Here is a 23238-nt window from a genome sequence, read left to right on the forward strand (position 1 = left end):
TGTAAAGGGAGTGAAGTGACATTTCTGGGCCCGGCAACTAACCCAATCGTTCCGGTGAAAGCCAAAGGCACACGATTCTTGATCCCCACCGAAGGATAAGCACACGCACGAATATCTTCCCCCCACATTCGCGGGGAAAAGTAGGCGTGAAAGACAAGTGCCCGTGGACTCATCGTGACGAGTAGGGTGCCGAACTTGGGGGGCTTTTTTTTTCTTGTGTTCTCATATATATAGATACGTGTACATATATGGTGAATGACGGCCGCGGTGGCGGCAACGGCAGAAAGCCAGCCGAGACTGTCCATATAAATGCTATCGCAATAATAGCACACCGTCGGTCAGCCGCTCGTAAGCCAGCAAATCGTTACATGAGTCCGCGAAACATACACAGTGCATCCACTCTTGGCGACCATGTTCCCATGGCAAAACTGAAACACTCCGAGCGCATCAACGCCCGCTCACTTTCATGCAGTGGTTAGGGTGTCGTGCTATTCGTTCGTCCACGTGCATGTCTACCGCATACTAATAACTTTTTATTTAACTAAGAAACTGCGTGTTTTGCATGATGGCCACAGTAGTAGCCTGTGTGTTTAGGTTACCTGTGTTTGAATCCTCTAGAAACTTTCATTTGTTTCTCTTTTTGTAACAGACATTCCTTATTTGGTCTTTTATCACATCCAGCTTACATACACTTTTGCCTTACTTTTCATTATTTTAAGGATTCGTTTAAGTCCTTGCAGGAGCTTAATAATTGGTGTTTTACCAAAGGCATAATACACTCATAAGGTGCGCCGTACAGGAGAACTCACTAAATATCAATTTGTCTTCTCTATTTTTTTCTTGTTATTCGGATCGCACAGCATATTGCCTCTTGCATATCGCCTCCATAGAAATGCAACCGCCGTAGCCGGTATTAAACCCTTGACTTTCACATCAGTATTTGTGTGCCATAACCTCTGGGCCACCAAGGCGGACAATAAAAATTTCACCTCGACCACTTATGTCCTAATGCAACTATGCTTTTATTACCACAGTTCACTGTCCCTTCTCATAGTGGCCGAGCGCGCCTTGTTCTTTGCGCAGTGTCACTTGTATGTAATTTTTTTCTAGATTCATTTTAGTGTTCGTTTTTTCCTCATTCTTATGGTTAATACAAAACACTCACAATACCTGCGTTGATGTTGGGTTCTCCGCTAGAAAGGAAACTTTCAGGAGAAGTTCACCTTGGCGATTATTTGGAAGGTGGTTCAGCGAGTGTAGTGAGTACACGTACAGCGGATCGCAATACGCCACCATGGCAATGATAGTTGCAGTGGTAAACAAAACCCACACTTTCCGGGCTTGAATTTGCTTTTTATAAATAATTGCTGCTCTGAGCTCATGGTTCCCACATGCCGGTTTGTGCAAACAGTTGTGAGGCTTGAGCTGCCTCCAAATGTGCGTGCCGCAACTTAAACATACCACAATGTGTGTGTTTGCCTTGTCAATTGCTACAGGGATCACGCACGGCATGGCAAGGAAAACAATTATCATCACTCGTAATTGACCCTTAAATGCACTACAAAAATTTGGAACACCAAAATAATAAGGCAGAAGGAGGTAGCAAAGCTTGGGGTGAGCGTGCATGATGTTTTCCTTTTTTTTTTGCATTGTGCAATGCCTCCTCTTCTTTTCCTCTCAGTAGGCATTGGACCACCATTCACGTGCTTAGCAGTGCAACACTTCAATTGCTTCAGGCAACAATGACGATAATGCATTAATAACCAGGCAACAGTGAAGTTTGGCAACGTGAAATGACAAGCCACCTCAATGACTTCAATGAAAAAAAAACATATTGCCATGTAAGAAATGGCTGATCGCAGACAAGCCCGCAATTGAAAGCACATCAATTACTTAAAACTGACGCATACAAATACTTGTAGGATTGGTGCTCATTCGAAGGCCTCATTTTTTCTTTTTTTTGTGCTCGTCGGTATCGGGTATTTTGCGGTCACATCTATGATGCTAACGAGAATTGTGAGGCAATAAAAGCTTCATATAAACGATCTTCAACAGACATCGTCAAAACAGGGCTTCAGTAGTGACTGGTTTGGCAACTTATATTGCCACAGTTTTTTTTCTCGCCATTTTCCTATTTAGAGTGACCAAATATCTTGTATATTACTCGCACTTTAGTCGTTGACTATAGTGACATATGTTTTCACCTTGGTGTTTAGGGAGCGCATTCCTGAGCGTGTCGTCCATGCCAAGGGAGCCGGAGCCTTCGGCTACTTCGAGGTGACCCACGACATCACCAAGTACACCAAGGCCTCCATCTTCAGCCAAATTGGCAAGAGGACTCCCATGGCTGTGCGCTTCTCCACCGTCGGTACGCAGTGTTTGAGGGCACAGCACTTTAGGGGCCTTGGCTATAGTCTTACGTTATAGCTTGGTGTCACGCAGGTGAAACACAAGCTTAGAGAAACAGATACATCACTACATAACCATGTGTAGTTTAGTATAGTATAGCAAGGTAAGTGAGTGTGAGGAGAAAGGTAATGAAGAAGGGGGGTGGGTGAATGCATTGCTTAGCATAGCTTTGCTTGCACAGTACCGCAAGTAGTAGAAGCGATTGAGGGGTGCATGAGGGTGAGGATGGTAAAAAGGGGAGGAAGTATAGCATAGCCATTTATAGCATAGCAAGATCGTAAACAGAAATTAAGACGAAGGGGAAAAAGGGCAGAGTGCCACTACAAGTGAATTTCTGCTATGCCCTTCCTGGCAGTTTTGTGTTAATTAGATTTGGGTTGATTTTTTATTTGTTGTTCATCACTAATATACCTAATAATGTGGCTTGCTTCATGTATACACTATAAACCTCAATTTTACTGAGTGTTGAGCAGCTCCACAAAGTAGAAGTGCATGCATCTATAATCATAAACCGCATGAAAAAACAAGAGACCAAAAAAGGGAAGGGTTAGAAAGCACAAGCACTGAACCATTTCGAGCCCGATTTTTGTGCAGGCTGTGACATAAGTTTAGTGCGTAATACAGCCACTGCTTCTGCAAACAACGGTGAATCCATATTTCTTGCCTATTCAGAAATGTTTGAAGAACCTGCACTCTGCTTTTCAAATGAATAGTCTAAAATTGCTCAAAAAAGAAAAATTTTCACTGACCGAGTAGTCTTTAAAATTTTAATGCTGTATATATACTGCATACACTATGACAGCAAACCTACTCTTTTTTCATGCAAAGACATATGTTTGATGGTAGTAATAAGCTGGGCTAGTTGAATTTAATTGCTGACTTATGTTCCACAAATAAATTCTTGACTGCTTCAGTGTTCATACAATGTTTCAGCTGATGCTTATTCATTATGACTCAAAGTAACATCATTGTAACTGTGAAATTGAATTTCACTGCAGAGTTTCAACTCGGCTGTTCATTAGGTGAAATCTGACCACCAAGGACTAGTGGCCTTGATATCAGAACTCAAAAAATGCAGCCAAGTATTCAGCTTGTCTTGGCCACTTGTTATTCCTTCTCTCTCTTCTAATACAGCCTTCCTGAGAAGTTTTGTTGGTCATGTCAGCAATAAATTAACAAATGCTGACTATACATAGGACACAATTCACAATTGCAGTTAGCCAATTATCCACTCATAAGTAATATAACTTGTGCGATTCAAAGTAGACATTCTACGTCTAGTGCTGCTTGTTAGTAGCATTGCAGTAGATAAGTATGGAACTACCTCAAAGCAAACTGCCCTAGTAAGGTTCATATTTTTACAGCTTTGCAAGATATAAACGGTCGTTTTATGTGAGTGTTATTTATAGGTCCGCTTATAAAATGAAACACAAATTTGAACTTTAAAACTGCCCTCATGTTTTTTTCAGGTGGAGAGAGTGGGTCAGCAGATACCGTCCGTGACCCTCGTGGCTTTGCTGTCAAGTTCTACACTGACGAAGGCAACTGGGATCTAGTGGGCAACAACACACCCATCTTCTTCATCCGGGACCCGTTCCTCTTCCCAAGCTTCATTCACACCCAAAAGCGGAACCCAGCCACCCATCTGAAGGTTTGCTAATCTTGTAAAGTCTAAGAATGTGCAATGTTCCAATGGATTCACGTATATCTACGTTGCAAGAGTTCGGTACACATCATTCTCTGTAGGTCTGCATTTTACGCACATCAGGCAGCCTTACTTGCGCGGAAAGACAATATGGTTATTTCTCACACTCATGACCAAATTATCCTGCACCTAAAGAAAGTTCATGTCCTTACAGGAACATTTTTTCTCGACACAATAATCATTCTCAGTCTTGCTCCTGCTTGATTCTTTGAAAATAGTTAGCTTGCTACTATTCTCTAGAAAAGAGTATTGTCATGGTACTTACATGCATCATTAATGAACTGAAAATGCTATCTAGCCTGCGTTAATAATAAATGAAAGGCATTATGCGATGTGGACTACTGTTCCTGCTTGGTGACTAGATAAACCTACCTGGTGTCAGTGGGTTTAGTGTGAACCACTTAGCTCAGTGTTAAACTGCTACGAATATGGGCAATATTTGCTCACCATTTCGATCTTTCACCCTGCTGGAAATTGAACCTATAGGTAATCTATGAGGCCACGTTTGAACATCTGGAGTACAACATAGGTTTCATGTGATATGCCTATCTGCTGCAATATATTGACCAGATTAAGTAGCAACATACATCTTTTTTTTACAATATAGTAACAAAACACTTCAAAGAAATTGCATCACTATATTCTGTTGAGCTTGTGAAATGCACAGCTCTTGCGTTATACTAAATTGGAGATTGTTGAAGTACTGCTACACACAATTTCATTGGTAGTGATTAGTGTTACACTTATTTAGTGGTGATTGTAAGAGATTAGGCACGTATTCAATTATAAAAAAACAACTTCTTAAGGTGATAAAATTCATGCTCTTACTACAGACTAATCGAGGATGTGTAATTCAAATTTTTATATAGTTATACTTTTGTTTATTTCCTCGATCACAGCTTTTTGCAAGACATATGGTTTTCTTTTGCATGGTAGTGTTTGGCTAAAAGTATGTGAAGTCTCTGAAATTTGATAACTCCAACCACTCTATGCACTCATATGATTACTTGAAAAGCTTTTACTTTTATTTTATTGTGATAGAAAATATATGGACTGTCTCGGCTAATTTTTGCTGTCACTGCCGCCATCATTCACACAAATGTATATATATGGGCAGGCTTGATGACGAAAGTGGCCATAGCGTTGCAAATAGTCAAGTAGATCCTTTGTGAGAACGGTAACAAGGAAACTTTTTATTTCAAGAGTTTTGGCCAGAGTATGGCTTTTGTTAGGCCTGAGTCTGGCCAGAACTGTCAAAATAAATGCTTTCATTGTTACTGTTCTCGTGTATTATCTACTTAACAATATATATATATATATATATATATATATATATATATATAAAGTATGTATATACACGAACAAGAATGCACTAGCCTCCTTTTTCTACGAAGCGAACACCGCTTTTCTGGCCAGGTTCGTCGGCATGCACGCTTATCTCGTGAGTGAACAAGAGGGGGGGGGCTCTTGTGGTTGCCATGCTATCGCAGTGCATGGCTTATGCCCCCACAGTAGGCAGGGGCTTCTACGGGCTGCGTTCTTAACATAAAAAAAATGGTGCCAAAAGTGTACTTGGAGTGGCCGTCCATATATAGATGCGCTCTACGCATAAGAAACTGCCACCAGCAGCGACACACGATGTATATCTTTTAGTAACAGCAAGCCCTGCCCACGGGAGGTGCTTCTCATCAATGCCGTCACTACGCACAAGCCTTGTTGTAGTCATCTACTGTGGCCGCGCTGCAGCAAACTTCATTAGTTAGCAAGCGCATGTTTACTAAACTAATAATATAAATGCTCCTAAAAATAATAGCCTTGCTTTGCAAAACACTCCAATATGTTTCTATGACATCCATGGCTTCACTCTTTAGCCAAAACTGTTAATTTTTTGTTATAGCTACAAGCTGCTCAAACTTTGTCAAAGCTACGAAAACATATGCCTCCCGAGATGTTAGAAAACATTGCCTTAAGCATGACGTTTCTCATGGTAAAGCAAATTACAATAAAATGTGAACACTGATTTGGCTTATCAAAATCTGTCATGCTTTCAACATTATTTTCGATAATTGAACAAATATTCAATACCTACTAGCCTCACAGCAAATGACGAGTGCAAGTCCACTAAAAATGCTCTCTGGTCATCACATCGGCTAGTGGTTCATTTCTTCTTCTATTGCAAACAAATATTCTTATACCGACTGTGTCCTATTTTCTTGTTCATGCCTATTGAGGTGTTTTCTTGTGTTGTACTTGATCGTTATGAGCACAGGGTGAGGTGTACTTGAATATCCTACCTTTGGGATGAGTGTAGATTCTCAAGTAGGCGTAGATTTTCAATATTAAACTGTAGTTTGAAGTAAGCGCCCCTCTAGTCTTCATGCTCCTTCCTATGTCCTCATCTATTGCACTGCCTGTTCAATACAAAATTCCTACAAACCCATGCAAGTTTTAATTCTTGTAAGTAAATACCTTCAAAGCTTGACACTGTTACATCTAAGATTGGTTATCCCTTTCAGCATCAGTGTTACATGTACATGCATTGCCTTTGTACTGCAGGATGCCGACATGTTCTGGGACTTCATCAGCCTTCGCCCAGAGACCACGCACCAAGTTATGTTTCTCTTCTCTGACCGTGGTATCCCCGACGGCTACAGGCACATGAATGGCTACGGCTCGCACACCTTCAAGCTGGTAAATGCCAAGGGCGAAGCGTTCTACTGCAAGTTCCACTACAAGGTCAGTAATGTACTTCGGCACTTAAGCATGTAATCTTTTATGCTTGCCAGTCAGTCAACATTTTCTCTTTTTGTGCAGCTTTGCTGAATATGCAAGAATCTCAGAGTGTTTTGTTTTGAAGTCTGAGGACTACATTCAAATGATATCTAGAAGTGTTGTTTTGGACTACGTTCATTTTAAGTGAAAAAAGTACTATTGGTATCTACATGCAACAGTACACTGTTGAGTAAAGTTGAAATTAGACACTTAGGACATTTATTATGCAGGTAGTTCAAATAATTTAACTTCAATGTATCGTCTTTTTCTTAATGTTCAGTCCGCAACCTTAGTCAAAATAACTTATTCACGCAAGTGCGTGCAATTATTCCAAAGGGTTAAATAGACACCAGTGTTTACTTGTCATCATTGTATCAGCTTTTGGCAGAACCTATTGTAGCTGCTTTAAATTGCAATCGCACAAGTGAGTGTGGAGCACTTGTGCACTTGGCAAGCATGCGTATCAATGCTTCTTGCATTACATGAACTGTGAAAAACCAAGTTTGATTCCTTTGTGGTAAGAAGTTGCTTCCAGTCATTCAATTGGTCAATCAAATCAAAACAGATATACTCTGCAGTTTTTGCACTCAAAGGCAGTTTTTTTTTATTTTAGCAAAAGGGTTTTCATAGATTACCTGCAAGCAGAGGAGTTGCCCAGTTTTTGGCGTGTTATCCAAAAGCGTACGCTCTTCACTTTGTGCTCACTTGCGGCAAAATGGCAATTCTTTCTTAGATGTGGTCTTCATTGAAAGCTTCAAATGTTAATCAATCCATGTTTGCCTTTAGTATTGTGAGTTGAACTTAGTGTTCAATAATATTGCCTTAAAGCACTAGTTACCCATTTTTGTGCATTGTTATGCACTATCGACAATTAAATGTGTAGGGATTTAGCCAGTTTCAGGACATTGTGAAAATCACCTAACAGTGAAGCTGTGAGCACGTAAGCTTCTGTAGCTTGCTAGTGAGAACACGTAGCGACAAATATGCCGTTGATATTCTCGAGCATAATCATCATTCCGAGAACAATCATGGCCACTTAGCATAATTTCAAGCCTGATAATTTTATATTGGAACAGTGCAGAGACAAATTACAAAGGAAGACTAAACAACATGAGTACTCCTTACGACTGGTCGCTTTATTCAAGTAAAAAAGAAAATCAAAGGAGAGAAAGAAGAACAAAAAATGTGCACACAATCTGTGCACTTGACAATACTACACATGTAGCATCAATAAATCTTCTCTAAATACGATAGTTTGCAATCAAGAAAATGCAATCGACATTGCGCTAACACACGCGTCCCCATTCTTACAGACAGAAAATGTTCAGCTACATTTCTCATGTGACATTCAGTGTCTGTTAATGGTGGTCATGCAGAAAAATTATGGTATGCAACCGCAGGTGGCCCAGTGGGCAGACATATAAGCTAGAAACAAATAAACTAGAAACAAATGGCATGTGGTGCTTGACTGTACGAGTCATCCAAGAAGACATAATCACACTCGACGATAACTTATCCATTCTGGCATTTTCAATTCTAGCTTATCAATTCAGGAGCTTATTTTTTACAGAAAATTGAACATCCGCGTTAAACTTGTTCGCAATCTTTTTTATACGGTAAGAAATACCATGAATATATGGAATCACCGCTAGCCTTTTACCCTTTGCTGATTTGGCATTACATGGTTCTGCTTGAACATTTTCGACTCCGTTCAAAACTTTTAACGCTGCGCAAACAATGGCATCATAGTGGAAGGCTGCATATTTCCGGTGCTGAACCTGGGATACAAGGCTTGAGCACATTTTATTTTTCCTTTGAGATTCGTCTTTGTGCCGTTCCAATATGAACACAAGCCAACTACCCCATCTCTCGCTTTTGCTCTTGATCGTTTTATTTTATTTATTGCTTTATTCAATGCCCTCTTTGTTCATGGACCTGCGTGATGCCTACTACTACTAGTATGACCACAATGGCATAAGGCAAACTAAACCAGCTTCGCCATAAAAATGCATGCGCTGAAGGATTTGTTGCTTGCGCAGTAGCTTTCACATTGTGCAGATTATATTCAGCCTAGAGTAACCAGACATCCTTGTTTTCCAGACTGACCAGAAAATCAAGAACCTGCCTGTGGAGAAGGCTGATGAGTACGCGTCCAAGGATCCTGACTATTCCATTCGGGACCTGTACAACGCCATTGCCAACAAGCAGTACCCTTCTTGGACCTTCTACGTCCAAATCATGACCTTCGAGCAGGCAAAGACGTGGAAGTACAACCCCTTCGACTTGACCAAGGTATGTAGCCGAAGGAGAGAGCATGGGCTGCTACAGTGTCACAGTGGTTACGGTGTTCTCATGATCCAGATGTCAAGGTTCATTATAGTTGCGGTGGTCAGATTTTGATGCAAGCGAAACGTTTTTGATTTATGTAGTTATGAATAAGTGTTCTAGTTGTGCGTGCCATTTAATTCAATTTTTTAGTAATTTAATGCCGTCAGCTGTCCGTATCTTTGTAGCACATTGTGTGATCGAAGTCGGAGAAAACGACCAGAAAAAATGGCAAATAAATTCCTGTGTCTATAGTGGAACTCAAAAGTGGGTGCGTGGAAACTTATTCGTCATTAGGTAGCGCACAAATCGAAAACTCCTTTTGTGTTTTTAATTGTACGCTACACTACGTTCAATCCTGTATCTCTAACGAATCATAGGAGCAGCACACAGCTTTCCACCACTCTCCTGTAGATGCCTTTAGGTGAAATTTTCAAGAGTAAGATTTCAATGGTCGTGGCATAGTTCATGAAACACCTGGTGCCTACTATGAAAGTGCAGTTGTAAATAAGGGAGGGCCTGAAAGCTGCCTCAGCCATATGCCCATTTTTATGTGCAGTTTTTTAATAATTGATGCTCTCTCAACTGCGGGCTCGCTATCTGCTGTTTCTGATATGGCAACCTGATGTTTTGTCAAGGTCGCTTGTCATTTCACATTGCCTCATTTCGATGTTGCCTTTCATTTTTGAATTTCACTCTTTTACGCATGTCCGTTGTGATTGCCTTTAGCAACATTGGTTTCTGTGGTGAGCACACAGCTGAAGATCCAATTTCCGGCATGAGGGAAAGAAAAAATTAGCTAAGAACATTGTGTTCCTTATTTTTTTATTAGGGAAAGGCCTCATGACTATTTATTTTATGAATCTTCCCTTACTACACGAAATTATGCAAAGCGTGTAACCACCTCGCCTAGCAGCTTGCTGCATTACACTGCTTGATCGGGCAGCTTCTGGTATTTTGCCTCCTCATCGACATTCTGTACTTTGTACACCTTGTTCTTATGTTTGTTGCTGTTGTCGCATTCTCTGACAGGTGTGGCCCCATGGAGAGTTCCCCCTGATCCCCGTCGGCAAAATGGTGCTGGACCGCAACCCCAAGAACTACTTCTCTGAAGTGGAGCAGATCGCCTTCTGTCCCGCCAACCTTGTGCCGGGGATTGAGCCAAGTCCAGATAAGATGCTTCAGGTAGGTATCTCCTGTTTGGGGTTTAGTTAAGTGTAATATCATGATAGTCACATCATCATAGCTCACTACCACACTTTTAGTGGTATGGGATGCCTTTCAATGTTAATAAAGTATTGAATATTGCAACAGTAAAGAAAGGGCACATTCATGGAACATTTTTGAAAATATACAGCTGAAGTAAAGCGTTATTCAAACTATTTCGGCTGCAGTGAAGGCTTTATTATGCACCTAATTGATAATTATTGACACATTGAAATTTGCTGGCAACATGAATATTTAAATGCATTGTTGCATACTAATTGTAAAAAATGTCTCTTCGCTATTCAAGTTTGGTTCGATTTGCTTCTGGCACTATCTAATTGTGCTAGATTCAGAACAAACACTGCTATTGGCACACCTCTACTTCAAGCTTGGGTAGAGTACCCAAGAGGATATATATGCTGTGCACTCGGATGTCATTTACATCCAAGTGCAGCACCCCTTGGATGCTACTGACATGCAAGTGCAGCATGTATATGCCCTTTGAAATATCATTCACATACCATCAAATGAATGTTTCAAAAACTATTTTAAAAAATTGCTGAGCATAAGACCTGGTTTTGTCTAAAAGATTTGGCGGCCCGAGACTATGACTGCACATGCACAGGTGCAAGCAAGGAGAAAGGCAGGAATTTTGTAGAAATGAATGAAAGTGATGCATCATGTAAACTTATTGGCCTAGAACACTTGTCGTTGTATCCTGCTGAAGAAACTTGGTTAGTTCTGTAGAGCTTTTTACTGTACCTCTTGTTTTCTGTGAATCATGTTATTATGTCTTGCATTGCTAGGCGTGTTGCGACGGTGTTAGCATTAGGGATCTGCCTGCATCATAAAGCTGATTACAACCCTCACAGAGTCATGTAACAGGTGGTTCATATTTCACTTTGTATTTTGGAAACATACATTTTTGCACTTAGACTTACTGCCACTCTACTTGCTGAAAATTTAAAACAGTAATATAATGGTTGTGATAACTTATTGTACTACTTTTCACTGATAATAGCTTGGTTTTCAATAATAAAAGTTGAATATCTGTAATTAAACTCACGGATGGTAAAGCTAGCTGCTGCCAGAACACCATTACTTTGCCATTTGTCAGCAGTTGTAGAAGGCAGCTATTACTGCATGTGTTGCAGAACAGTTGGATCAGTGGTACTGTGTATGTTTGTGTATGCATGTGTGTATATACATGAGTGTGTGCACACACACATACACACGTGCTTGTGCGTGCATCAACTTGACCATTGTTAGCTCAGCAATTGCTATGCTCAGCAATTTCTCAGCTTCGGGCTATGATATGAACTTCAGTATTTAATATAGTGCTTAATGTTTCCCAGGGACGTCTGTTCTCCTACAGCGACACACACAGGCACCGCCTTGGGCCCAACTTCATGCAAATTCCGGTGAACTGCCCCTACAAGGCACGCACAGCCAATTACGAGCGTGATGCATTCATGACTGTGAAGGAACAAGGTACAGTCTTTGGTCTTCAAGATGCTTTATTGCTTGTTTCATAAAGTAAAGCATTATAAAATCTTTCATTTGCTTTTATAAGCACTGTCAGCTCTTGATTATACTATCCGCTTATCTCATGTATAAAATTAACTTTAGAAGCAAAGCTTCTTAAGGCGTGGGCTGAGCGTTCTGTTGTAATCTTACGTAGCCACCTCGCAGGTACTTGTACATATAACAAAATAATTATACGCTGCAAAATGCAAATGGTACAACACTAGAGGACATTACTTGTATGAAAAATAATAAAAATCGCAGCATATTCATGGAGTGAATGATGATGACTGGGGCGAAGTGTCTGTCAGTTCGTTGGCATTTCCGTCCATACGTGTGTGTATTCGTGTATCTGCACACCCATTCATGCATCCGTCCATTCTTGCATCTGCCCCTGTGTCCATCTGTGCATCCATCTGTGCGTCAGTCTATCTGTCTGTCCGTCCATCCGTGCTTTCGTCCGTTTACCCGTGTGTCCATTTGTTCATTCGTGCATCCGTCCGTCCATTCTTGTATCCGTTCATGTGTCCGTCCGTCCCTGCATGCATTCGTCCATGCGTCCATCTGTCCGTGCATTCATCCATTAGTGTGTCAGGCAGACAGACAGACGATGGTCGGACACGGCCGGCGGATGATTCGCGGTTTGCCGATAAAACCTTCCAAAGCTTCACCCTGCTCATTGTCATTCACTATATGCTGTGATTTTTTAAAATCTGATGTGCATACATGAACACCTTCTTGGACTCGTAAACCTAATTTTCTGCCTTGACACACAACATTCAGCGTCTAAAAGACCGCCAAGTGGGTCTTTTTGAGAACAGAGAGGGGTTTAGCAGGAACCATGAGATAGGTCACTCAATTCCAATGAAAGCCGATGAAAATATTTATAAGAAGTTTTTAATAATTTACAGAAATTTCATGTCATTCTCATTTACACTAGGCTCTTCATTAAAAGAGTTTTGGTTGTTTCATAATGCAATAAATTCTTTTGCTATGCACATAAAGCTGCATCTTATCGATTATCCCTATAATGAATATTAATTCTCTATACTTCTGAAAAAATGTATTGTTAATATTTACTGTCACAAATGCAAACATAAGTGGTGATAAATTGCCCTTTTGCCTTTGATGACTGGACCTAATTATTGTCTTGTAGCTGAATGAATAGTGTCTGGACAGTAATTAGAAAACCATGAAATTTTGCCCTAAAGCTTGATGAAGTTTTTAATGATTTAAAATATTTCTGTGCAATCTGTAGTTCTAAAAGCATTCTTTTATTGGCAAAGATTTAGTTGGCTGTAGTAAATTTAATGATAGATAGGTCTCTGTACTGTATGTAACAATGGCACCTTTGTCTCACTGTATACATTTCTTGAAGCACTTAATTCTATGACGTGAAAGATACATCTTGACAAGCTTTTCTTGTTTATTGAATGATTGTTAAAAAGGCTTTTGTAGCCTTTCCAAATGATTGCTGCCCAAAATATGCATAGTGTTTTGCGGAAGTCGGCATGATGTTTGCATTACTACTGTACAACTCAAGGCTTACGTACTCGTGTACATATACATGCACAGTCTACACAATATTCATCAATGTTTCATGTTTTCTCTTGAGATGTATCTGATTGTGTTGCATTTTGACGACTCTCTCTAGTGAGTTTTTTACCAGCGATGACAGCTTAGTGGTAAAAAGTGTCTAGCTGTTAAGTTTTAAAAATCGAGTTTCGTTTTGGCCACAGCAACTATATTTTAATCATGCAAAATGTAGAAGCATTTATGTAACTAGATTTAGGTGTACATAATTGAACCCCAGGGGATCTATATCAATTCGTAGTCTTCCCCACTGTGGAATGCTTTAAATTACAGTGATTTGGAGACGTGACACCCGAGAAGCGAAATTTCTTTGTGTAATTCCTCAATCTACGTTGGGTGCTAAGAAGGCTTTCTGACTTGACACAAAACTTCTTACAACTCTTTGTATTCTTCATCACATTAAAAGCCGTGTCAGTCATATTCTGTCTGAGCAGGTTGACAGTGTAATGATTTAAAGGGTGTGCCAATAGTTCAAGCACAGTGTTCTCATTAAAAGTGTTTTGTTTGCTGTCTCTTGATGAAAGAAAATGTTTTTTTGTCAAATGTTGTGTGTCATTGTTGTGTCATGCTACGCAGATGGATGCCCGAACTACTTCCCAAACAGCTTCTCTGGTCCATTGGATAACCCCAAGATGAAGGAGCCGAAGTTTGAAATTCATGGAGATGTTGACCGCTGGAACAGTGCCGACGAGGACAACTTCTCTCAGCCAGGAAACTTCTGGAAGGTTTGTAGTCGCGAACTTTTTGCACATGTAACATGCTGACCCCACTGCTTTCCAACTGTAACCTAACAAGATATGTTGCCTGTATAATCAGTGTATTTTGGCAAACTTTCATTGTATCATGCCTCAATCAGTCCATGAAGTTTTCTTGTTCAAATCATGCAGGCCCTTAGCCAATGGTTTGGAACAGGGGCCCAGGCCCTCTCTTCCATCCTAAAGCTGGTGCTTCTTGAAAAGGCACTTTCCTAAAATAGTCAACGAGTGAATGCATCCCCCCTTTTCTCTCAAAAAAAAAAAAAATTCTGACTATAAGCTCAATAGCAATCAATGTTAGAACATTCATTTGGTGAGAATAATCCAAAATATTCTCATTTAATTTTCACAGCTTTATATCTAACAAATTTTTTTTCTTTCTTCTTGCTTCTGATGGCCACCCCTCATTTAATGTCCCTCGGTACCCTTGAGGTACCAATAAATAAATAAATAAATAAATAAATAAATAAATAAATAAATAAATAAATAAATTAAATAAATTCTATTTCAAGCCTTGTAATACTTGAAAGCAATTGCTGCTGCTTATTGATAACTAATGCTTTTGCAACAAACCTTTTGGCACACTAAAATACAAGCATTGTACACTGAGTGTTTTATTGGTATACTCACATTCCCAAATCAATCGTTACTATTCACGCAAGATACTGCTGAGGCCTGAGAGAATAGTTGTTTTTCTCAATAATCGGCTATGTGTAAAATCGCGCAATGTCTGGCAAACTTTCATTGTGCCAGTACTAGTCACCAACTGATCATTCAATCGTGAGTGCTGCAGTCTTCAAATGCTGTCATTAGCTCCAAATTACATTGAAAACTGTGCTGAATAGTAACAGCAATTTTCATCTTTAGAATATTTATAACTTGTCCAGAGTGCGTTACTCTTACTCTAAGAGTGAACTAGTACTTCTCATGAAAAGGGCTCATTGTGTCCTGAACAAAAGAAGCTGTGGGAAAATTGTTGGTCAGTATATTCCTTCTCATCAAATCATTGCTTTATTTGACAGTTAAGGTAGAGCTATATATTCAACTAAGAGCGAAATGTGTCTATAATGATTAGCCAAGTATTCATAGTTTGAAAAGTTGGGTGTGACAAACAAGAACACAATTGTGGGAAACCGTAAGGACAGCACTGATTGTTTTAGTTCAGGAGGCTTTGTTCTTCTAGTTTTTGCTGCACGAATCAAAGTACAGCAGTGCTATATGTGAAGCTCTGTTCCCCACAGTGTTGTACAAGTTATAAGGGAACACTGTCGCTTAAATGCAAGGTATTCAGAAAAACTATCAATCCTCAAGCACACTCCACTTTAAAACTTCTTTGAAACTTCTTGACTCTGTTAATTAATTAAAATTTGCTGAGATTCTTTATTTGTGTGCTGATTTAAATATACAATGCTTTCTCTAATGTATTCTTAGAGTATCAAAGATTTTGTGTTTTTAGGAGAAAGATTTTTTTTCCTGAATTTGTAATCATAGTGTAAAATAGTATGTAAAAGTAATCTGCCAAGGATACAATATGAACATTCAAAAATTTTAAATTTCACCTTGAAATCAACTCACTTGTTAATATTGAAAATATAACTTTATTCGAATGTATTTACAGAATTTATTTTTCTCCTATTGGACTTAGTTTTTGCTCTTGATTATTCTGATATTCTAAATTATTTTGCAACCTTCCCAATCCAGGGGCCACTATTGCCTCCTTAAAATGTGCCTAAAATGTTTGATATTCTGAAAAGTGTAAAATGCATTAAAAATGATTGCATTGTTGAAATTGGTTCACCAGTATACATAAAGCGAATCAGTTTTATCGAAGCAGGTCGAGAATTGAAAATAAAACCTTATAAAGTGGTGACACTCCCCCCCCCCAATCTTGCTTCTCTGACTGGTAAACATCTCGTGCTTTTTACTGTCTCAACTCACAGATGCTGAGTGCCGAGGAGAGGGACCGCCTTACCTCTAACATTGCCAACCACCTGAAGGATGCTCAGGACTTCATCCGCCAGCGGGCCGTCACGAACTTCACCAAGGCACACCCCGATTGCGGTGGCCAGATCGCTAAGAAGCTTGAGAAGCTCGTGCAGGTGAGTCCACCTGTGCCACCTGCGTTTCGGCATTGCCCTTCACCATGCTTGTGGTTCAAAAGTGTCACATAAAGTTGATTATTATTATTGAACACACCCACATTTGGTCTGTTAAATTTTTACAGGATAAATGTCCCTGAATAACGTAAGTGACGCTAGTTTTCGTCTAACACGCACGTTTCTGGCTTCAACAGCAGTTTGAAGGTGCCACACTAGTCTTTTTGAATTTCCTCCGCAAAAAATATTTACGCTGGCCTTGTAGGACAGCTGTATACCTACACCTGTTTCTAGTCCACATTGCAACTGTTAGCTGTCCCACAAAGTTGATTATTATTATATGCGCCCAAGTTTATTCAGTTTCATTTTCAGAGCCGACGAAGCCCTTACTGACAGTAAGTAGAGCTAGTTTTTATGCAGCACACATATCAAAAGTGTTTCTGATAGGTGCTGCACTTGTTGAGATGAGAGTCATGACAGTCTTTGAGAATTGCCTTGACTAGAAATTTCGCCAGTAACCTTATGCAACAATATAACTTTAACAAAATCAGAGTACATGCAGGAACTTTTAGCTGGTGTAGAAACTGCAAGAATAGTATTCTTCAAGTCTCTAGATACAACAGTTGTGGTTTTATCCTCCAGAAAGTCACTAATGAAGGCCCATTCAAAGAATCAAATTTTCCGCAAGTCCTTCATGCTTCCTGGTCCTTGCTGGCAGCGCTGAAAACCAGTATTAAGTTATTCCAGTGCTTAAGTTGGTGTCAAGCCATAATATACAAGATGTGAAGCTAGTGTAATTGGCTTAATCAAGTTGACTAGGTGTGTTATACTAATTATGTGAGCCCTACTAAGCATATATGTGTTGTCAAAGGGCTTATCAAATAAACTTTTCGTGCACCAATGTACATGTTGGATAATGCTTGCATACATATCTGTATGTTCAAAAATATATATAGTGCCCATTGGCTGCCGTTTGCCTCAAATTCCACTTATGTGGTGAATTAGCACTTCACAATTCACATGCAGACCAGCTTTTTCTACTCGACAGCTTTCTTTAAGTAACCATATTACACTCCGCTTTCTATCTTCCTGGGAGAGATGTATTCCAAAAAAGCTTTCGTCTAAAACTATGAGTATACTGGCTTCTGCCATTAAAGATGTAAGTTATGTTGATCTTAAATTTGAGATGGCCAGCTCCATTGCTTGTAGATTTCATGAATAGCAGCTATATATTATTGTTACCAAGTACACAGACATACGAGTACGTAGTGTGTACAGAGTATACACTGCGCAATAAACCACTTGTTTTATTTCTAAAATACAACAGTCGTTGAATCTCTCTTCATCCTCGACTTCTTGTGTTGTTTCACGTTTATGTAACATAACTTGTCTTTCAGTCTTCGCCAGTGAAGAATGTGTTTCCAACTAAATTTTTCCCAAAGTAGTGACAACTTCCTACTCACGAAGCAGAGCCAGTAATTTGACCAAAACCCAGTTTTTGGTATGTAAAATATGTGCTAGAAATTTATAAATTCAGGGTGCAAGCTTGACGTGCATGGGAGAAAAGAGTTGAGGCATGCTTTCAAATACCCAGGTGATTTTTTCAGGAATGACTTTCTGATTTTGCATGTATGTGAGATGCACGGGGAGATAAACAGATATTTTCAAACCTAGTTCATGTCATTTCTCTGAACACAACTGGACTACCTGCATTCACTTTGCTGTTTTGTATTGTTCCTGATCTTTTGCACCAAACTTTTACTCAGGGCAGTGGGAAGACTTCTCATGAAGAGGTAGGCGTATAGTATTCTTAGAAACATTCAGCCATATGTCATCTTTACAGAACTGCACTTTTTTTCTTGGCAAAGCTGTGCAAATAGCAGTTGTGTATTATAGTACCAGAAGCAACTGAACTAGAGTATTTTTATTATCGGGTATTCATGGTCAAAAGGTTCTGTTTTCAAACATTTTGGACAAAAGTACTGATGTTCAGCAAACTGAAAACTGACATGAGTGTTATTTTAAAAAAGCATAGTTTCTAAAGGGCAAAGTGATATTTGTGCTCTATGTAATACATGAAGCCATGCTTTTATCTTCGGGATAATTTGTGACCAGGCATAAAACAAAGCCATTTGCAGAGACGAGGGCAAAAACGAAATAAGTTTTTGTTACAGTAGTTAGAGATGCATCAAGATTTGATCTTGCGGAGTGCATAATTAAAAACACTATCAAACAATATCAAATCATGCATGCAGCTTCTCTATGAAATTGAAATTTTATTGCACCTGATATGCCCTTGATATTACCTGATGACCTGAGTGACTTTGCCGACTTTAAGACAAAATGTTTAAGACAAGAGGGCAAGAGTTAAAATATGCTGCATACATGCTTCAGTTTTATGTTTGATTGTGCTTTGCTGATGACAATAATTATTCCGAAATTCTAAGAAAACCATTAGATTGTTAAGTAGTGAACATGAAATTGAAAGGCATAATTGAATTAGTTTTATTGGCCATTTGAGAACTTCAAATTTATTTTTTTCCATATTTCATATTTCCATATTTTCAAATATTCCATATTTTTTTAAACAGAAATTCATTTTCCTAAACTTTTGCAAAGTTTCTAGTCTTGCCAAGTTAGCTGTATGTGCAACGAAAATTGGCACTCCCCTCAATCAAAGTGCGCATGTGGATGGGCATCCATGTTCACGCATGTTCTGTCCACTCTTTTCCGTACCAGTTAAAACCATGGTTCACAAGGCCATTTTTGGGGATCACTCTAGGGAAAACCTAAAATGCATGGTTATCAGAACAGCAGTTTACATTTGGTGAGCCCCCCTATAAGCATTTTTCAGCATTTCTTGACCACATGCACTTTTCACTGCACCTCGCTAAAGTTCGTTGCACTATAAAAAAAAAAGAACAACCTGCTGTTCATGCCTCCAGCGAATACCCAGACAGGCTTGACACTGAAAGTGAAAACCCTGCTAAATCCTGTCAGAGTATTTTAAAGAACCAATACTTTTTCACATAGTATTTGTTTTGTACACCCCGATATTGAAACGTTTCGTATTCATTTTAACCTCTCGATATATTGTCTGTATGAGTGTTACGTTACAAAACTTATATGCGATCTTCACATACTCTAGTAAATATGCAGAACTCATACTGACTAACAGAATAGTGTATGGAAGAAGTCAATGGGGATGTTGTATATATAATGTATTAGCATTAACAGTGCAAAAAAAAAGTTGAAGAGTGGTGTTCTACTTTTGTTCTGTTCTCCTTTTATCACTGTTGCTTATGATGTTGTTACAATAGACTTCGCTCTGACATAGAGTCCCCTCAAATTTTTTTATACCTTTTATAGTGATTGTAAATCCTGTCAAAACAAGAGAGTGCCTAAAAAATGTCTTTAGATGCAAATTTTATGCATAATTCTTTTAAATAAGGGCAATATACAGTACCCTCTTTCAGAAACCTACTTAAATTGGCATCAGCTAAAACACTAGAAGTAATTTCTCTTAACATTTTCATTCCCGAGTTCACATGATAAGACCGAAAGTTCTTGTTCATTCTAATTAGGCAACTTCTTGGAACAAGAGTGTATGAATTACGTTTTACAATTTATTATGGCCACATATTCAACTGTCTCAAAAAAAAATTTGTTTTGGACATTATTTTACCAGTGCAGTATAGTTGCATAATTTTATTCTAAGTTTTCATAAAAGGAAGCTGGAGTAATGAATGGTCTACAGTGTCTGCACACAGTTTGCTTGCATGTTGCACGGCCGCTCACAAAGATTGAACGCTTCACAATGGTTTGTTATTTTGATCTCAGCCTGTTCCACTGATGCCAGCTCTTTACCACTGCAACAAACTCAGAATACACAATGAAAGTTTGCTGATCCACTCATGCTGTTTGTGCTTGATCTGCTTCGTTAGTCACTGCCGTTGAAAGTGCTTCAAGTGTTGTTTACATAACACTGCTCGCAGAGTGTGAGCTCTACAGTATTTTTATAGCTGGGTTTCTCAGATATAGGGTAGTGTACATAGTTAAAAGCAAAATGGAAAATTTATACAATGTCAAGATAGTGTGCCGATTGTGCCACACTGATAACTAAACTCCGCAAGGTGTGGCTAACCAACGTGATGCTGCTCAAAGAAGAGAAAGTTTGAGTATTCTTTGTTTTATTTTATTCAAATGAGTGACATCAGTTACATCTAATAAACTATTTCAGGCATTTTTAAGAATGAATATTTTTCTGATACTGCTTAATCATGCTTTTAGCGTAGCCAACACTTTCACTTTATTTTTGAATATTTGTATGTACAAAGCTTTTAGCTAAGCTTGGAAAAGCTTTTAAATTTAAGGCCACTAAAATTTTTCCTGAGATAAAATGTGCATGTGCTGCTTATAAGCCCTATTTCACAGCAATGCATGTGTTGCAAAAGATAAGCCGTTAACACCTTTACTAACCTAATCACACACTCACAAGGTGTCACTAACCTAATGATGTATATACAGCAAAACACTATCAGGCTGAGTGCTCCTCTATTAACGATCAGGCGTAGATAAATATACCAGAAATATTCTTAAATATTCACTAAAAGTTTATGCCAGTAAATGACGGTAAAAACTGCATAACAGCCCTTTTATTGTTGTAAAATAATTATCTCTTGCATTACGTTTTAGCAATACATTTGCTTCAAGCTTTTCACTTGACAAAATCTCAAGTTGTCTCATTTGTAACACAAGCATGGCTGGTGCAAGGTTTGAAAACATGCTTATTTCTTAACTCGGCTGCTTCTTGTTTGGTGGTTCCTGCTCTGACATTTGCATTGCTAATGTTTTTCATGCATGAAATTAAGATGCCAATAATGTTTTCTTGTGTTAAAGCGCTCCTCCAGCAACCTGGCTGTAAGTGAAAATTCTTTTTGTTGCTTCATCTACATCACTAATAAAACTTCACTTTTATTCTTTTCATCAATTTCTTCATTAGCATCCTAGTCTCACTCTACTTCCTGATGGAGCAGAAACGAGGTAGAACTGATCACATTCCCGAATGAATCAGCCAATACGTCTCGTGATACCTTCAACTTTTTAGATAAACTATATTTAAAAAATAAAAGACACGCTCAAAGCTTGGGTACTGTAGTGGTGAATCGGCACCTTGTGCTCCACCAAATACACATGACTGAGGAATCGTTAATTTTAAATGGAGTATATAAGATGGCAAGATAAAGAGCTCGAATAGGAACAAAGCTTTGAGGTTCCACACATTTCACTGTTTGTAGAATATGATTTGAAAGATTTTTTCTTCTTTGAATAATTCCAAAGAAATTGATTTTTATGTGAACTTAAAGGAACACTTTAGCTTTATTGCACTGAATTTGTAAATTTATTTCTTATTGGAGTTTTAATTGGTTGCCATAAAATTAATGTGGCTCCAATTGATTTGGTATAAAAGAAAGGCACTTCTTTCCATATTGTGGTGCTTTTGCTGTGCTCTCGCTACGTAAAAGCATCAACAGCATTGCTTTGCATGTGCTTTCATAAATACTATAACAATTGGTTGGTATATGTTACTTCCTCTTCAACATAAAGAAAACATTTGAGCTTGCTCAGTTTCTGTACCTAGAACAAAAATACCAGCTGCAAAGATTGAAAGCTGTCCCTCATACTTGCCTCTAGCACACTTCGGCAACATTGCTTAGAAAAGTTCAGGAACACAATACTGGCATTGTCAAGTTTGTGGGTAATTGGTTTGTGTTTATTTCCCAGTAGGGCAGCTCCATATTCATAGAATTTCAGCGATCCAAGAGAGCCACGGCATACAGCATAACAAATGTCATTTCATATCGAAATCGTCCTTTGGCACATGCTTTCTGTATTCTCATCTTTAGTTTCCCTGCCCTATATATTGAGCCGTTAACAGCACGACATGTCTGTTGAAGTTAATGTTCTATAGCTTCTGCAGTCTTTCTTTGCTATTGCAGATTGATTTCAGCCCTTGTCATTAAGGTTAGCACTGAACATAAAATCCTGAATTGCCAACTGGGCCAAGCATGCAGATTGTTATGTATTACTCTATAAAGGTTACAACCATACATATGTATGCACCTTAAGTGCTGAACTCTGTTTACAATCTTTATAATAACATTTGTATTTCATTTTTCTCACCTAGCAGTTCCCATCCTCAAGCTCATGGGGGTATAAAACTTCAGAAAACTTTACTGTTATTTTTAAAGCTACATCACACAGTGTGCCCAGATGTTTTTGTGCACCCTCGTCTGATTCAAACATTTTGCTTCTTTACAGAGTGCAAAACTCTGAAGACCCGATCATCTACTACACGAGCCCTTCACTGGGCAACTTCATTCTGGGAGACGGTACATATAGGCCTTAATCTGCTACCAATAACTGTTGCTGCTACACCGGTGCTGCGTCACGCTACTCACAAGCACCGCCGTTGTGGTGTCCTTTACTTAACTTGTTTGTTACAGTTCTCTCTTTCTTGTTGCTGGTCAATAAACATTTGTGTTGTTTATACCTTTCATTTGCCTACAGCGGTGTTTCTTTGCTCAGCCGTTCCAACTGGTCAGTTAAATTGAAAAACTGCATTAGGAATGTAAAGGTTTCGTGTGCTAAGTTTCATAAGCTGCTGTTGTATACTTTTCTCTTGAAATATACTTGTAAACTGCTAAACACGATATCACTAAAGACACTCCACCCCACCCTTTTATTCTATTTGCTGAGTAGACTGTAGTTATTGTAGTTTAATTCTCCTTTTCAGACCAGACTCTCGAGCACGTAGCCTGCTGGCCTTTGTCTAGAGGCCGGGCCAGCGCAT

At 39.0% G+C, this 23238-nt stretch overlaps 1 protein-coding gene across 3 annotated transcripts in view; it reads left to right on the top strand.

The window, feature by feature from the left end:
- Cat (Catalase) overlaps nucleotides 1-22942 on the top strand; it is a 58553-nt gene extending 35611 nt beyond the window's left edge. Inside the window, exons 3-13 of one of the 3 annotated variants that reach the window (XR_012885526.1) lie at nucleotides 2217-2368; nucleotides 3879-4060; nucleotides 6671-6850; nucleotides 8987-9178; nucleotides 10244-10396; nucleotides 11773-11908; nucleotides 14111-14259; nucleotides 16230-16388; nucleotides 17783-17886; nucleotides 21285-21305; nucleotides 22707-22942. Coding sequence is in view for 2 of the 3 variants with exons in the window: in XM_037416497.2 (XP_037272394.2) it covers nucleotides 2217-2368; nucleotides 3879-4060; nucleotides 6671-6850; nucleotides 8987-9178; nucleotides 10244-10396; nucleotides 11773-11908; nucleotides 14111-14259; nucleotides 16230-16388; nucleotides 21285-21305; nucleotides 22707-22721 (1339 nt within the window). In the remaining variant the exon portion in view is untranslated. The remainder of the gene's footprint in view (nucleotides 1-2216; nucleotides 2369-3878; nucleotides 4061-6670; nucleotides 6851-8986; nucleotides 9179-10243; nucleotides 10397-11772; nucleotides 11909-14110; nucleotides 14260-16229; nucleotides 16389-17782; nucleotides 17887-21284; nucleotides 21306-22706) is intronic. The other 2 variants (XM_037416497.2, XM_037416499.2) reach the window with 2 other exon arrangements.
- Nucleotides 22943-23238: the final 296 nt, after the last annotated feature.

Source organism: Rhipicephalus microplus, chromosome 8, assembly GCF_043290135.1.
Source record: "Rhipicephalus microplus isolate Deutch F79 chromosome 8, USDA_Rmic, whole genome shotgun sequence".
In the NCBI taxonomy this organism is placed as follows: domain Eukaryota; kingdom Metazoa; phylum Arthropoda; class Arachnida; order Ixodida; family Ixodidae; genus Rhipicephalus; species Rhipicephalus microplus.